The sequence below is a fragment of the Antechinus flavipes genome, chromosome 4 (assembly GCF_016432865.1).
Source record: "Antechinus flavipes isolate AdamAnt ecotype Samford, QLD, Australia chromosome 4, AdamAnt_v2, whole genome shotgun sequence".
Classification (NCBI taxonomy): Eukaryota; Metazoa; Chordata; class Mammalia; order Dasyuromorphia; family Dasyuridae; genus Antechinus; species Antechinus flavipes.
Window position 1 is genome coordinate 141,295,587 of NC_067401.1, and position 15,767 is coordinate 141,311,353.

At 43.5% G+C, this 15,767-nt stretch overlaps 1 protein-coding gene across 1 annotated transcript in view; it reads right to left on the bottom strand.

The window, feature by feature from the left end:
• PLCD3 (phospholipase C delta 3) overlaps positions 1 to 15,767 on the bottom strand; it is a 31,493-nt gene that overhangs the window by 3,100 nt on the left and 12,626 nt on the right. Inside the window, exons 3-11 of the mRNA XM_051994875.1 lie at positions 15,202 to 15,430; positions 13,722 to 13,851; positions 8,969 to 9,197; positions 8,550 to 8,751; positions 8,067 to 8,211; positions 6,669 to 6,821; positions 6,082 to 6,186; positions 1,883 to 2,041; positions 368 to 521 (exon numbers count right to left, since the gene is read on the bottom strand). Of these exons, the coding sequence (XP_051850835.1) occupies positions 368 to 521; positions 1,883 to 2,041; positions 6,082 to 6,186; positions 6,669 to 6,821; positions 8,067 to 8,211; positions 8,550 to 8,751; positions 8,969 to 9,197; positions 13,722 to 13,851; positions 15,202 to 15,430 (1,506 nt within the window). The remainder of the gene's footprint in view (positions 1 to 367; positions 522 to 1,882; positions 2,042 to 6,081; positions 6,187 to 6,668; positions 6,822 to 8,066; positions 8,212 to 8,549; positions 8,752 to 8,968; positions 9,198 to 13,721; positions 13,852 to 15,201; positions 15,431 to 15,767) is intronic.

Here is a 15,767-nt window from a genome sequence, read left to right on the forward strand (position 1 = left end):
GCTGGAAAGGATTATCCAGCTCCCTAGTACTCCTGGGGATTTCCTCGTCCATCCTATCCTTTCTTCGAAGCCTGATTACCCCAGCCCACATCTCCCTCTCTTTTGCTTCAGATAGCCTTTGTCAAGTTCCATGAAGGCAGAGCCTATCTCTTAAGCTTCTGTAAGACATTAGCACCTAACGGCTCCATAAATACCTGGCTGTCTCCGCAGCTTCCCACTCCTACCCTAGCCTTAGCCCATCCTGGGAGATTCTATCCCCTGGTCTCTGCAACCCCCTTTCCTAGGTCTCCTCCCAAGGTCTCTCTAATCAGGGACCTCCCCCCCATTCTTTTCCAGCATTCTCCCCCCACTACCCTTGGACTCCTACCATCTTCTTTGATGAATTTCCTGGCTTTGAGCTCAGTGAAAGAGGGAACCCAGCAGGGTTGAGAGTGGATTCTAGGCACTTTCTCAACTTTTAAGGCACAGCAGTAAATAACCAAATCTGAGAGCTCAGAGGAAATTTGGGAGCTTCTCTTGCTCTGGAAGGTAAAAGCAAACCCAGCTTCAGGCTCAGACCAAGCTCCAGGGCTGAGCCAGCCATTTCCCAATCTAAATACCAACCATCAGGAGGCTTTCAGTAGACCCCTGCCTGGATTATTCTTTCCTCCCCACTATCCCAAGTCAGATGTCCCATGTTAAACATCAGGAATGTTTTCACATGTACAGGGAGTAGGGGAAAGAAGAAGGGAATCTTGAAGTCAGGATGAAAAGAACAGAGAAAGCCTGACCCACCCCCCCAAAGAGATGAAAGAAGGAGAATTGATCCATATGCACAAAAATGTGGTAGCAGAAAAACCTGAAAATTAAAGGATGCCTTGTCAAATGGGAACTGGCTGAACAAATTATGGCATAGGAATGTATATGAATACGATTAACCTCTTAAGAAACAATGAAAAGGATACTAGTTGTGTGATCCTGGCAAGTCACTTAACCCTGACTGCTTTGGGGGAAAGATAAAAAAAGGGGGGCAGGTAAGTGCACAGGAGTCAGGAAGATCTGAGTTCAAATGCAGTCTCAGACCACTTGACATTACTGTGTGATCTTGAGCAAGTCACTTAACCCTGATTGCCTTGCAAAAAAAAGAAAGAATGAAAGGAATGGCTTTAAAGAAACCTGAAAAGACTTGCATGAACTGATACAGTCAGGTAAGCAGAAAGAGGCACAATGTATACAGCAACAACAATGTTAGTTGTTTGTCCTTCATTGTCTGAAAGAGAAGGTGACATCATGACTTGGAAGTAACAGCAATATTATTAAAATGAACAACTTTGGGATAGCTGGGGTAGCTGGATGGCACAATGAATAAAATACTGTACCTGAAAGTTAGGAAGACCTTGAGTTCAAATCCTGCCTCAGACACAACACTTCCCAACTGTGTGACCCTGAGCAAGTCACTTAATTAACCCCAATTGCCTCAGGAAAAAAAAAAGTACAACTTTGAAAGACTTAGGAATTCTGATCAACTGGATTATCAAATGTGATCCACAGAAGAATGGCAAGGAAATGTGATGAGGTGATGAACTCGGACTACTTCTCGAAGGAAACAAATTTTTTTGGACATAGTCAATGTGGAAATTTGTTTTGCTTAGTTAGGCCTATTTATTACAATTTTTTCCCCCTTCCTTTTTCCAAAAGAGGGAGGGGAAAAGATTTTTGTTAATTAAAAGAATTTAGAAAAAACTTTTAAATAGAAAAAAAAGAATTTTATTTAAGAGAATAGGGAAAGACCTGGATGGGGGAAACTCTAACTTTCTCTCCCCTTCCATTTTTCCTTCTGAACTCTGAATTCCCATGTAGTAAGATACTTCAAAGTTTCTTTGGATCTCAACCCCCAACTCACCTCTTTATTTCGATTTCCAGTCTCTGTCTCTTCCTCTTCCTCCTCAGATTCCTCATCTTGTTCATCCTGTCCTTCTTCTTCTATGTAAGACAGGCCAGATTCTCCCAACTTAGGAGTGGATGATTTCCTTCTCTTTGTGAATGATTTGACTTTCAGCAACTGAAGGGGTAAAGCCAAAGAAGACAGATTTCAAGGCTCCCTATTTTTCTCTTCCCATATCCAGTAACCCTCTGCAATCCTCCAAACCAGGATTTCTTAACCCTTTTTATGCCATGGACCCCTTTGGCAGTCTGGTGAAAGATATAGACCCATCCTCAAAATAATGTTTTTAAGTGCATAAAATAATACTAGTTATTATTAATATAATTCAATATGATATAGCATTATGTTATATAATTCAATGCAATTATATATCATTACGTAATATAAGATAATTCAATATCATCATTATCATTTTTTGATGTGGCTACAATAAATGGATGCCCAAGTTTAGAATCTGTTCTCCCTTTGCCTCTACCTCATATGCTCACATGTAAAAGTGTATTTTCTAAACATTTATTTACCTTTGTGGAAGACACTAGGTGACAACTAGGTGGGTCAGTGTATAGAGTTCTGAGTCTGCAGTCAGGAAAACCTAAGTTCAAATGTGGCTTCAGATACTTACTATCTATGTGATTGAAGAAATCATTTAACCTGTGTTACACATACTGATGATACTACTACAAATGATATTAATTATATTGAAATAGTTAACAAAAATTTTTTCTTTAAGTTTATGGACCCCAGGTTAAGAATACTCCCTGCTCCAAACCTAATTCTGCCATGGCTTTAAGGTAACATCTTCTGCTAAGCCCTTGTGTGGAGATTGCCTTTGTGAACTTTGAGAATGATCTGTCTGTCCCTTGGTTATTCTGGAGTTGTGAGGTCATGGGAACACTGTTTTGTGCTTTTTGTTTTTATGGGGGAGGGAGGAAGAAAAAGGGAAGAAAGAGGGGTGGGTTGTTAGGGATTTATGTAGCAAATAGCTAGGAATTTAAGTGGAACTTTCAAGGCTGATCTCCCCCACCCCCAACCATGTTATCAGAAGGCTGGTTGAAATTAAACCAATGAATTCAATTCAGAATATATGAGTGGACATTCCAGCCCTGCTTGGAAGGATTCTAAGATATCCTAAGGAGACCAGTCTCTTTTTGGAACTGTATCATAATAGATTTCAGACCTAGAAAAGGTCTTAGACCTAGTTAAATCTAGATAGACTATGTTAGAAAGAACAATCAGGCAAAAAGTGCAAGTTTTTTTCAAGAGATACTTTGAATAACTGAATTTTATCTGAATTCGTATATTCTCTGTTTCCTCCCATTTTGTTGTTGTTGAGTTCATGATCTCATGAACCATATTGTTTATGGGATTTTCTTGGCACTTTATTGAAGTAGTTTGCCATTTCCTTCTTCAGTGGGCCACATTTGAACTTAGGTCTTCCAGCATCCTATCTACTGAGACATCTAGCTGCCTGTTTTCTTCCATAAAGGTAAATAAACTTTTAGAAAACACATTTTTGTGTGTGAATACATAGAATAGAAGCAAAGGGAGAACAGATTCCAGACTTGGACATCCATTTATGGTGGCCACAGTAAAGGAAGAAAGAGATTATTATGGGACTCCAGATCTCTAAAACAAGCGAGCTCAAGGGGCTGGAAGAAGGCTTAGTGACCAGTGAAAGCACACAAAGCAATGAAAGGTGAACAGTTTGAGTTCCCAAAAGTTAAATTTCCCACGATTTGATGCAAGAAGAAAAAGAGGCCAGAATCATTAGAGTGTTGAATAAAATGATGAAGGCCTAAAGCCCAGGGCTGGATCTTTCACAACCCATCGCTTCTCCCCAAGGATGTACCCTCCCCCAATCTTGAGTACCACCCTCATCCCCCCAAAAAAACCCTTTTTATCTTTTTGCTTCTCCCCACTTGATGAGAAAAACCCAAACTCTTCCTTCTGTTGCTTCCCCAAAGTCCTTCCTTTCAACAAAACCTCAGGTGACCTCAATAGCTGTGGACCAAAGGAGATATTTTCCCCCCAAAACATCATAAGGATATAAGAGGAGGAAAGGGTCCCTTTCATTTTTTCTGGGCCCATTCCCTCATCTGTAAAATGAAATCCTTTCAAGCTCAAAATCTCTGATCTAAAGATTCTTTCCTCCTCCTGTGTCCCATTCCCCAATAATAGCCACCTAGATTTCCTATGTAATCCTTTTTATAGAATAAATTATGTAGCAAATAGCTAGGAATTTAAGTGGAATTTTCAAGGCTGATCTCCCCCACCCCCAATCATGTTATCAGAAGGCTGGCTGAAATTAAACTAGTGAATTCCCAATGAGTTTAATTCAGAATATATGAGTAGACATTCCAGCCCTGCTTGGAAGGATTCTAAGATAGCCTAAGAAAATTAGCTCAGCAATCTCCTCCATCAGACCCCAGAAGGAAAAATGTTGTCTTTGTGACCCTTGGAGATTCTCTGTGTATCTCTTGAATATCCATATAATAGAAACATTTGTGCCATTTCTTTTATATTTCCTTCTTTTTTTCATTCTTAGAATAAATAGTTTTAGTGGTAGTTGGGCTGGGGATGGGAGAAGAAACGAGAAAAATGTTAGAACATTCAAACACCATCAAACATGCAATCAGACATGGCAGCTAAGTGGTGCCATTGAGTGCTGGATTGGCATTTAGAAAGAACTGAGTTCAAATTCAGAGTCAGATGTTTGCAGTTGTGTGAGCCTAGGTAAGCCACTTAATCCCTGTCTGCTTCATCTGTTTCCTCATCCATAGAGCAGGGATAGAAATAGCACCTATCTCCCAGATTTGCTGTAAGGACCAAAGGAGATAATATTTGAAAAGTACTTTGCAAATCTTAAAAACATTATGTAAATGGTAGCTATTATTGAGAATAAACTTTGGATTATAGAATATAGTCCAATAAACCTAATTTAGAGCATTCAACTGAGCAAATCCCAAATCTGCATGAGGGTATTCTGGGGTGGAAGAGGCTCCATGGGCTGGACATTATGGTACTCCAGACCCTGGGTCATGGTTTGAAAACTTAAATACCACTGAACTGGGGGGCTATGTTGTTTTCTTCTAGATTAACGGTTCTTAAACCTGAAATGTGTAAATTTAAAAATTGGGTTATTTTTATGTGTATTTCAATAAAATTGGCTTCCTTTGTAAGCCTATGTAATTAGTGTTCTTAAAAACATAATTCTGAGAAAAGGTGTATAGGCTTTACCAGATTGCCCAAGGGGTCCATAATACAAAAAAGGTTAAGAATCCCAGGGAGAGAGCAGCTAATTGGCTCCGTGGATAGATCACAAGTTCTGAAGTCAGGAGGACCTTAGTTCAAATCTGGCCTCAGACACTTAACATTCCCTGGTTGTGTGACCCTGGGCAAGTCACTTATATTGCCTCAGGAAAAAAAAAATACCAGGGAAGTAGCCAGGATGAAAGGGAAAAAAAAGAACAAAAAAACAGCCTATAAGGAAGCAAAGGAAATGTGGACATTCATGGATATAATCTTCTTTACTATTATATATCCTTTCTTGAACTGGTAATTTATTACTATATATTTTGATTCCTCCCTGATGTTCTTCTGGGCACATGACAATGTTTTCTTCTGTTCTGTTTTATTTTCTTTTTTTGTTTTTCTTTTTTCTACTTTTTAAAAATACATTTCTTAAAAGAATCACTAAGTTATGATTTCATATGTGTAATGATATGTTACTTTGCCTCTTCAGTATGAGAAGGAAGAAGAGAATTTGGAACTCAGTTTTAAAAAAAAAAATCCCTATATTAGATGTAGTTATAATAACTTCAGTTGTCTTTCAGTTGTCTTCTACTCTTCATGACCCCATTTAGGATTTGCTTGGCAAAGATAGTGGAATGGTTTACCATTTCCTTTTTCAGCTCATTTTACAGATGAGGAAACAGAACTAAATAAGGTTAAATAATGGGCTCAAGGTTACAGGGCTGATAATTGTCTGAAGCCAAATTTGAACTGGGGAAGATGAGGCTTCCTGACTTTGGAGCTGGCACCCTAACCACTGCACCACCCAGCTGCCCAATAGCTATTGTTTATGAAATTATGTGTTCCCTGTTGCTCCATTCACCCTTTCTCCCCAAGGCTTTTTGACCTTGAGGGCACCCCCAAACCTTAAATTCACTTTCTTTGTCCTCATCAGGCAGATCAGACTGAACTTCTTTTTTCTGATGAACATTTTGTTTCTTGGCTTTCACTAAAATCTTGCCTTTCAGCTGCTGTGGAGTCAAGAGAGAAGTGTCAGTCCTTCCTCCCTTCTCTGTCCCTTCTCTTACTTGGCTCCCCCAATACAGTCAAGCTCCTTCTAGTCTCCCAAATCTCATCTCCCCATTGTTCAGGGAACTCTTCTCTGTCAGCCTTGCTTTCACTAAAATCTTGCCTTTCAGCTGCTGTGGAGTCAAGAGAGAAGTGTCAGTCCTTCCTCCCTTCTCTGTCCCTTCTCTTACTTGGCTCCCCCAATACAGTCAAGCTCCTTCTAGTCTCCCAAATCTCATCTCCCCATTGTTCAGGGAACTCTTCTCTGTCAGCCAAGATCTCTCTCCCCTCTTAGAATACCTAGTTTTTATTGTCTGTCCTACCCTATTAGAATCTCCCAAGTACAGAGCTGAAGGAGGAGTGTGCCCTCACACGGGGAGCAGCCTTCCTCCTCCTCATCCCTTCCCCATCCCCATTCCCCAAGCCAGCCCTGTGTGGACATCACCTCTGGAGAGGGCAGTTCCTTGGGAATTTTCCCATCTAGAGTTTCAGTCACCAGCATGTTCCCCAGGATGGTCCGTAGGTAGTGGGCCATAGTGGACTGCTGCTCCATCCCACAGTGATTTTCCAGGGACAAGATGACAGGGTAGGGAGATTGCTGGTGGAGGGGAGTAGGTAGATACCCAGGATCAGGGCTCTGTTCCAGCCTCAGGCTGAGTCCTATCCCACTCAGGACAAAGAGGGTAGGGGAAAGTGGGCAATCCAGATTGAATGGGAGTCAGAAACGACTTACCACCCATGGAACCTCTTGAAAGCCTGTTTCTGATTCGTAAAAACAGGAGGATTGAACTAGATAGTTCTGAGTTTCCTTCCAACTCTGTAACTATGATTATTTGGCATTCAAGGCTCTTCTTAACACACCAGTCCCCTTACTGAACTTTGGTACAGATAAGAGTGCTGGAAGACCTGAGTTTGAATCCTGCTATGTGACTCTGGGCAAGTCAGCTAGCCCCTCCTGTCTGCCTCAGTTTCCCCTCTGTAATATGAAGGAATTGAACTTGTTGGCCTCTAAATCTGTGACTTTGTGAATTGCATTGGTCTACTTACTGTTCCTCATACATAAGACTAATCTCTAGTTTCTACATCTCGCCTCCATATCTAAAATGCCCCCTTCCTCATCTCTTAGGAGCCCTGACTTCCTTCAAGATTTAGCCTAAGTTCCGTTCTTCCGTTTGAAGCCTTTCCTGGTCATATACCACCCCTCAAATATTAGTACCTTCCCCTCTAAAGTTGTCTTGTATCTACTTAGTAGATAGCTATTATATGTACATATTGTATTTCCCATTGGAATGTAAGCTCTTTGAGGGTTTTCTTTCATTCCTTCTCTTTTCCTTCTTCCTCATTCTTCCTTTCTTTTCTTTTTTTTTCTTTTTTTTTTTTTTTACTATTTACTATACTAATTTAATATACACTAATGTATTATTTACTATTTCTTTGTATCCTCAGCATTTAGCACAATGCCTGGTATATAGTAGGTGCTTAATAAATGCTTCTTGAATGATATAGAAGGTGCTTAATAAATGATGATTGATTGATCCTAATTCTATGAATTAATTAGCAGGATCCTTTAAATTCTGCTCCAACCCAAAAATAGGGGATCATGATAGGCTTTGGGTCGTTGGATGGATTTTTGGACTTTGAGGAGTTGAGGGGGAGGGCTTGCCACGGTGGCTGGATGTCGTGGGGAAGGATAGGTGAGGTAGAAGGAAGAAGGCTGAGGGCGCCCAGGAGAAGGAGAGGAAGTCGGGGGCAGGTCACCGTGGGAGTCTTGGGGGCAGGTTGAGGGATAGGAAGGCTCGGCTTGGCACAAGGTGGGATGAGACGGGGCAGGGCAGGGGCTCACCGAGAAGGCGTGGTCCCGCACGACGTGGATGACATCCCGAAAGAGGATTTTGGAGGTGAGCGTGTGCCCGTGATAAATGATGGGTTCTCCATCGGGCCCATCCCAACAGTCCAGCTCCACACACCTGCAGCCCTGAGCAAACGCCCTGAGGGGCGGGGCCGTGGGAGGAGAGAGGACCCAGAAGGGATCTGAGAGACCCCCCAGAATGACCCTCTCGTTCTTTAGATTAAGAACCGGAGGCTCAGAGAGGCGGAGCAGCTTGCCCAAAGTCACGTAGCTCCTTTGTGGCCAAATCTAGCTTTCCTTCCACCTCCCACAGAGGAGGGTGAGACAGGGTCCCAGAGGGCGCGCAAGAGGAGCCAGAGCCACAAGGGGCCCGTGTTTCTGCGACTAAGCAGCTGCCTCACGCCTCGCGCTCAGCCCCATCCACGTCCCCGAGGCCGGGTCGCAGACCCCTCAGACGGGGGATGCCCTTGGTCCTACCTGATGTAGGCCTCCGTGCTGCTGGCGCCACCGATCTGGGACTGGGTCAGGTAGGTGTTGTGGGAGGAGGAGATAAAGTAATGAGAGAGGGGTTGGCTCATGTCCTGGTACACGCCTTGGTGGGTGGGGTCCAAGACGGCGCCCTCCGGTGACAGTAGGTACATCATGAAGCCATCCAGCATCATAAGGTCGTGCTGTTTAGCTACAGGAAGGAGGAGGGTCAGCCCTGGGTAAGAGGGAGAGGGAGCCGCTCCTTTCGGAGTGGGACACTCCCTGGGCCCTGCCAGCCTCCTCCTCATCCCCCCGCCCGGCCTTTAGCCCTTTTCTCTCCTCATCCCGAATTCGTACTCCCTCCCTCCTTCAGCCAGCTCTTCCTTCTCCCTCCCTCCCCCCTTCCCAGTCCTCTCCCCCGCACACACCTTTCTCATTAAGCTCATAGGTATGGATCAGGTGCTGAGCATTAGCTATCGTGGCTCCCTCCTCTCCTTGGTCGCGGAGGAACTCCAGAAGCTCAGCAGCGCTCAGGACCAGGTCTTCCCCAGAATAGCGGTAAAAGATTTGCTCCAGCTCGGGCCGTTTCAATAGCCGTCGGAGGAACTCCTCGATTTCTGCGCCCTCGAGCCGCGCATTCCGAGAGCTGTCACACTCCTGGGGACACCAAGACAGCTCACAGGAGGGGGCCGGGGCTCTCCATCCCACTCCCTTCTCACCAGATGCCTTATCAAGTCCATAAACAACTCATAGTAATGATATTTGTAGCCAGTTTTGTAAAGCAGCAGCTCCTATTTCCTTTATCCACATCAGAACGGAAGGCATGAACTGTCCCCATTTTGCAGATAAGGAAAACTAAGGCCCAGAGTGATAAAAAGCGAATTGACCCGGAATTCACAGCTAATAAACGTCAGAGCTGAGCCTTGAACCCAGGTCTTGATTTTTGTGTTGGTCTTGGCTGTTTCAACAATGAAGTGATTCAGGCCAGTTCCAATAGACCCAGAGAGAGGACTCTGGGGACTGAATGTAGATCACAGTATAGTATTTTCACCTTTTTGGTTGTTATCTGCTTGCTTTTTTTCCCCTCTTTTTAATCTGGTTTTTCTTATGCAGCACAATAATTGTAGAAATATGTTTAGAAGAATTGCACAAGTTTAACCTATATTGGATTACTTGCAGTCTAGAGGCAGGAGGGGAGAGAGAAAAACTTGGAACAAGAGGTTTACAAAAGTGAATGTTGAAAATTATCTGTGGATGTATTTTAAAATAAAAACCTATTTATATATATATATATATGTGGATGTATTTTAAAATAAAAACTATATATATATATGATGGTAATGTAGAGGAAAAAACAAACATTGTCCTTATAGCCAATAGAAATTCTTGTCAGGCTACTTGAGACCTGAGCTCTTTGAGACTCAGTTTCCTGGTTTATGAAAGGAAGGTGAATAGTACCGGATGACTCTGAGGTCCCCTCCCACCTCTGACAAGTTATGACCTCATGATTATCATTGTTACTGCTCCTGATATTTGTTATGTACAATGTCTTTTCACAAGAGCAGCATGTCCTTTTCCGTCAACTATTTCATTTTATATCCTTCTGGAATTATTGTCCCATTTGACAGATGAGAACAATCAGACTCAGGTGACTTGTGCCTTGCCAAAGGCCACATAATAATAGCTAGTTGTGGTTGTTTTTTTCCATAGCACTTCAAAAATCTGCAAATTGCTTAGAAAGGTGTCCTAAAAATTTTAGTGCCATTTTTAGCTTTAATAGCTTAAAACAGTCCTACAATTTTTGAGTTCCCTTGTTTTTATCCCACTTGATCTCAACAACCTTGAGAGAAAGATGCCATGATTATTATCGCCATCTTATAGATGAATAAACTGAGTCATAAAGAAGTTGAAATGACCTCCTCCAATGTCATATTGCTAGTAAGCATGGGAGGTTTGGGATGGGATGAGGGTGGGGAGTCATTCCTGGGTACTCAGCTTTAGTCTTTGGGCCTCCAGGCTACCTCATTTGCCTTCCTTGGCAATGGAATAGTAGAACTGGGAGGAACAGCATCCACTTTCCTGAAGTCTTAGTTTAACTCTCTTCTCCATGTACTGGGCTATTGCCCACAAAGCAAGCAAGATGAGGGGAATGTGGACAGGAATAGGCAGCTAGGTGATACAGTGGGTAGAGCACCAGGCCTGGAAATAGGAAGACCTGAGTTCAAATACAACCTCAGACACTTACTAGCTGTGTCATCCTGGACAAGTCACTTTACCCTATTTCCCCATTTTCCTCATCTGTACAATGAACAGGTGAAGGAAATGGCAAACTACTCCAGTATCTTTGCCAAACCTCCCCCCAAAAAATCCCAACCCAAATAGGGCTGCAGTCAGACATGATTGAAAAACAACTGGATTTAGCAATAGTAATGAGAATAATAAGGATTACCATTTAATAAGGATAATTAAAGGATTGTTGCGAAGTTCAAATGAGATATTTATAAAGCACCTTAAAGCACTATATAAATGTTATAGATAACAGTTTTTATATACTGTAAATATTATCACAGGCAGCTAGGAGGTACACTGAGAGGGAACTGGGCTAGAATCAGGAAGACCAGAGTTCAAATTTGATCTCAAACACTTACCACCTGTATGAACTTGGGCAAGTCACTTAAACTCTGCCTCCTCATTTTCCTTATCTATAAAATGAGGATATAACAGTACCTACTTCCCTGGATTGTTGGGAAGATAAAATGAGAAAACTATTTGCAACGATCTTTGTAAGCCTTTTAAAATGCTCTATAATTTATAGCTATTATTATTGATTATTAATCTGTATGAAGAAATTGAGATTTAATGGCTTACCCCAGATCACAGGGGCAGAGGGAAAAGGGACTCCGAAGGCAGATTTCTTTTTGTCTTCATGTCCAGAATCTATGCACCACACCAGAATTTTTAATTCTTTTTTCATGTCAGGGACTCTTTTAGTAAGCTGATAAGCCAAGGGACCACCCCTTCTCACAAATGTATAAAATAAAATCCATTGTATTACAAAGGATACCAATTATACTGACATTTTTTATTTAAACAAGTTCATGAAGGGTAATAGCTAGGTGGCCCAGTGGATAGAGTCACCAGTTCTGGAGTCAACAGGACCTGAATTCAAATCCAACCTCAGATAAGAACTAACTGTATGACTCTGGGCAAATGTCTTAAACCCAATTGCCTCAAAACAAACAAACAAAAAGCAAGTTAATTTAACCCTCCAAATTAAATGCTCCTCTATTATAGCATGAATTCATAGCCCTACATACCATTATGGTATGGTGTGTGTTATGTTCTATACGAGTTTAAATGGAAAGAGTCTACTGTGTATTCACACAAGCAATACAGGTATGGTACCTGTGTGATGTGGATCAATGTCGTAGCCACACATGATCTCTTGTGCTAATTTAGCTGAATTTAGCAAACCATCCTTCAGGTCCCTTACCCTCTTTGGATTAGAGATCTAGGAGGAGGGAAGCTGGAGAGGAAGGAGGAATCCAAGTTTGGATTTTATGATCCCTAGAGGCATGAAAAAGGAAGCATAATGTCCACCTCCTGAGAGGTGATGCTACAGAATAAAACATATTTCTTTTTGGACATGATCAGTGCAGAAATTTGTTTTGCTGGATGATGTAGATTTTTTTACAAGGATGGTTTTTTTTTTTCTTTTGTTTTTCATGGGGAATAGAATGTGGTAAGGAGGTGAAAATAGATTTTTATTCATTCAAAAAATTAATTTTTCATTAATTAAAATCAATTTTAATTAATTTTTGCTCCTATTGAAGATGATAGGAAGAAAAATCAGATTTTTATTTTGTTTTGCTGGATGCTGTAGATTTTTACAAGGGTGTTTTTTTCTTTTGTTTTTCATGGGAAATAGAAGGTGGTAAGGGGGTGAACATAGATTTTTATTCATTCAGAAAATTAATTTTTTTCAATGTAGCCACATAAAAGCAAAAACAAAAAAACAAAACCCCAGACTTTGAGTGTCTTGATCTGGAGAGCTTCCTCTGCTTTCTTGCAGGATAAAATGCAGGACTTTTAAATTCCCCTTATGTCCCCACCCTGGCCTGACTTAACCTGACAGCTAAGGTAACGAGTCCCAGATGTTGCTAGCTCTAGAGAGAGGAACCAGCTCTCTCAATAACAACAGTTGAGCTCAAGGGGCTTGGGAGGGAGGTAGTAGGGATGAGTCAGCCAATTCTCCAGAAAAAGGAATAGAGGTGGATAAATTGCTTGACTAGGAGGCAGAAGTACTGGGTTCTAGTACCAGTTCTGCCACTTTTCTATTCTGACCAAGTGCCTCAGTTTCCCCTTCCGTAATATGAGGGAGGTTAGATGCCAAGGTCCTTTCCATCTTTGAATGTCATTTTATTGAGTTAATCAAGGAAGTGAATAGGGACAATTCTGAGTAGGCTATTCTCTAGCATCAGGGACCCTCTGCTTAAAGCACAGATTGAGGAGCAGCTAGATGGCACAATGGACAGAGTCAGGAGTCAAGAGTTCAAATATGAACTCAGAAATGTATTAACTGTTTGACACTGGACAAATCATTTAACCCAAGTGTTTCAAAAAACAAACAAACCCTTAGACAGAGGAAGGTGAGGGAAAGGGTGAAAGAAAAGGCCCAAAGGAGGAACCCGAAGGGATGGGTTCACATGCCTAAACATGGCTGATCTCAAGGGTTGGGCTTGCTTAATTCTTGAATGGGAGAAAAGAAATCTAAATCTGTCTGCATTTGAATCCCGCCTCTGCTATGTATCAACTTTGTGACCTTGGACAAGCCACTTGATAGTGATGTGCCTCAGTTTCCTTATCTGTAAAATGAAGTGATTGGATTAAATGTCCTCTAAGATCCCTTCTTGCTCTAAAATCTATAAGCCTATAATCTTATGATAGGAGTAGGTGGTCTGAGTGCTGACAGGCAGGGGGTAGCAGGGCTGAGTTTAAGGACTGAGGAATTCCATTAGGCTCAGTTAGAGAATAGGAGCTAATAAATAAAGTCACAGAACAGAGGGGCCCAGAGAATGAAAAAAAAAAGAAGAGGGAGGGTTCCAGAAAAAGGGATGAAGAAAAGCAAAATGGTGTCCGATTGGGAAACGGGGTAGAGGCTGAATGAGGAAGGGGGGGTACCTTGAATAGTTGTTGGGCGTACATGTCATCCATGGTCACATTCACCATCTGGAGCAGGTTTTTTATTTCTTTAAAACTCATCTTGCTGTCATGGTCTGAATCTGCCTGGTGTAGGTAGCCATGGATCCAAGTAAGAAGGTTCAGGAAGCCACATACTGAAGGGGACCTGCACCCCTCCCCCTGCCACCTTCTAATCCATTCTCCCTCCACCTGCCTGACCTGTTCTTCTGGAATCTAAATACATCTTGGGTGGGTGTCTTGTTTTCTCAATAGACCAGAAGCCCTCCCTGGGACTTTGTCATCCCCACCACAATGGGGGCTTCCTCTTTCTCTCTCGCACTAGCAGACTCCTTGTCCGACTCCAGACTGTGTACCTTTGCCCAGGCTGAACCCTTGTGCCTCAAATATTCTTCCTCAGCTCTGTCCCTTAGAGCCCCCAGTTTCCTTGGAACCTAAGTTCAGGTATCACCTCCAAAGGAGGCATTTCCTGATTCCACCTCTCCCCACCCCAGCTGCTCCCCCAAATTATCCTGTGTTGATTTTGCATACGTTGTGTTTATACTCAACTCCCCACACGCCATTCCTGCCAACAGAATGGAAGTTAGTTGAGAGCAGAGAGTGTTCTGTGGCCGTGGTTGAGCTTCAATAAATGATTGACAGATTGATTGGCAGGTTGACTGTGGGGGAGACTCTACCCTAGAGACCCAGTTTACCTGTAAGAAACTAAGCGTTTCTGGGATATCACCACAGAGCCTCCTGCATCACAGTGAAGGCAGCCACTGTAACTGCTATCAGACTGGCTCTCACCCTCTGGCCCCTTCCTACCTTCCTTAAATTTGACTCTGTTCTCCCTCCTTTAGGATAGAGCTTCCCCACGACCTATTTGCGGTTCTTCCTTTCGGACACTCGGTTTCCCGACTCTTTCTCCACCCCTTTTCACTGTCTTTCTTCCAAGCCTTTAATGCTCTCCCTCCTCTTCCTCTCGGAGTCTTCCCGGAGTCTCCCAACAGACCCAATTCAAATCCTACCTCACCCTTCTTCCTTCACCCTGCCCCCTCCCAACCCCTACCTCCTGCCTCACTTCCCAAGGAGGGCATCTTTCGGGAACGATCTTCCATCTTCTTGTATATATTATATGGACACAGGTGTTCGTAGGTGGGCTCCTTCATTAGAATGTAAGCTTCTTGAGGGCAGGGAATCTATTTTTTGAGGTTGTTTTGTTGGGGGAGGGCGCTGCCTTTCTTTGTATACCCAGGGCAGGGCACTAGATTGTTTGTTGACTGACTACCTAAGGGAAGGAACTCTATCCTTGCTTAGCGCAAAGCCAGGCACACAGTAGCGCTTCAATAAAAGCTGGTGGCCATTGGACTGCCTCCCGCCAATGCGAACCCCCCCCACAAATACGGGAAAGCTCTGGCCACAGCCTGGGACCGAAAGGCCTGCTGGAGTCCCAGGGAGCCCCGGCTCCCGAAAAGGATATTGGTCAAGCTTTTCTCTCTGGTTCATGGCGTCCAGACGCGCCCGGAGCTTGGCCAGGCCGCGCACCCAGCGCTGCGCCTCCTCCTCGGTGAGCGCCGCTAGGTCCAGATTCTTGCGCTGGCCCTTGAAGGTGATCGTGAGGCAGCAGCCGGAGGGGAAGGCGCCCCCATAGCGTCGCAGCCCCTCGGACTGATGGCCCTGGCGGACAGCCTCAATGTTCTGCAAGGAGACTGCGGGGGGTGGGGGGCAAGGCGGGGATGGGGGGGAAGGCGTCGGCTTTAAACGGAGCTGGAGGGGACTTGGAAATCTGAGAGCCCACCTCACCCCCACCACATTACAAGGACCTCAAGCGCAGAGCTGGGACTTTAATCTGGGTCTACTGAGACCCCAATCCCTGCCTCTACTACCTGGAGAAAAGAAACAGCCACTGGAGAGGGGGTGGGGAGGGCCCAAGGGCTAGGCTGCGAACAGCCGGCAGCCCACGCTAAGGGGTGGGGGCTCGGGAGAAACACTTGCTGGGGGGGGGGGGAGGAGGGGGAACCTTCCCGCATAGGGAGGAGAGGGCGA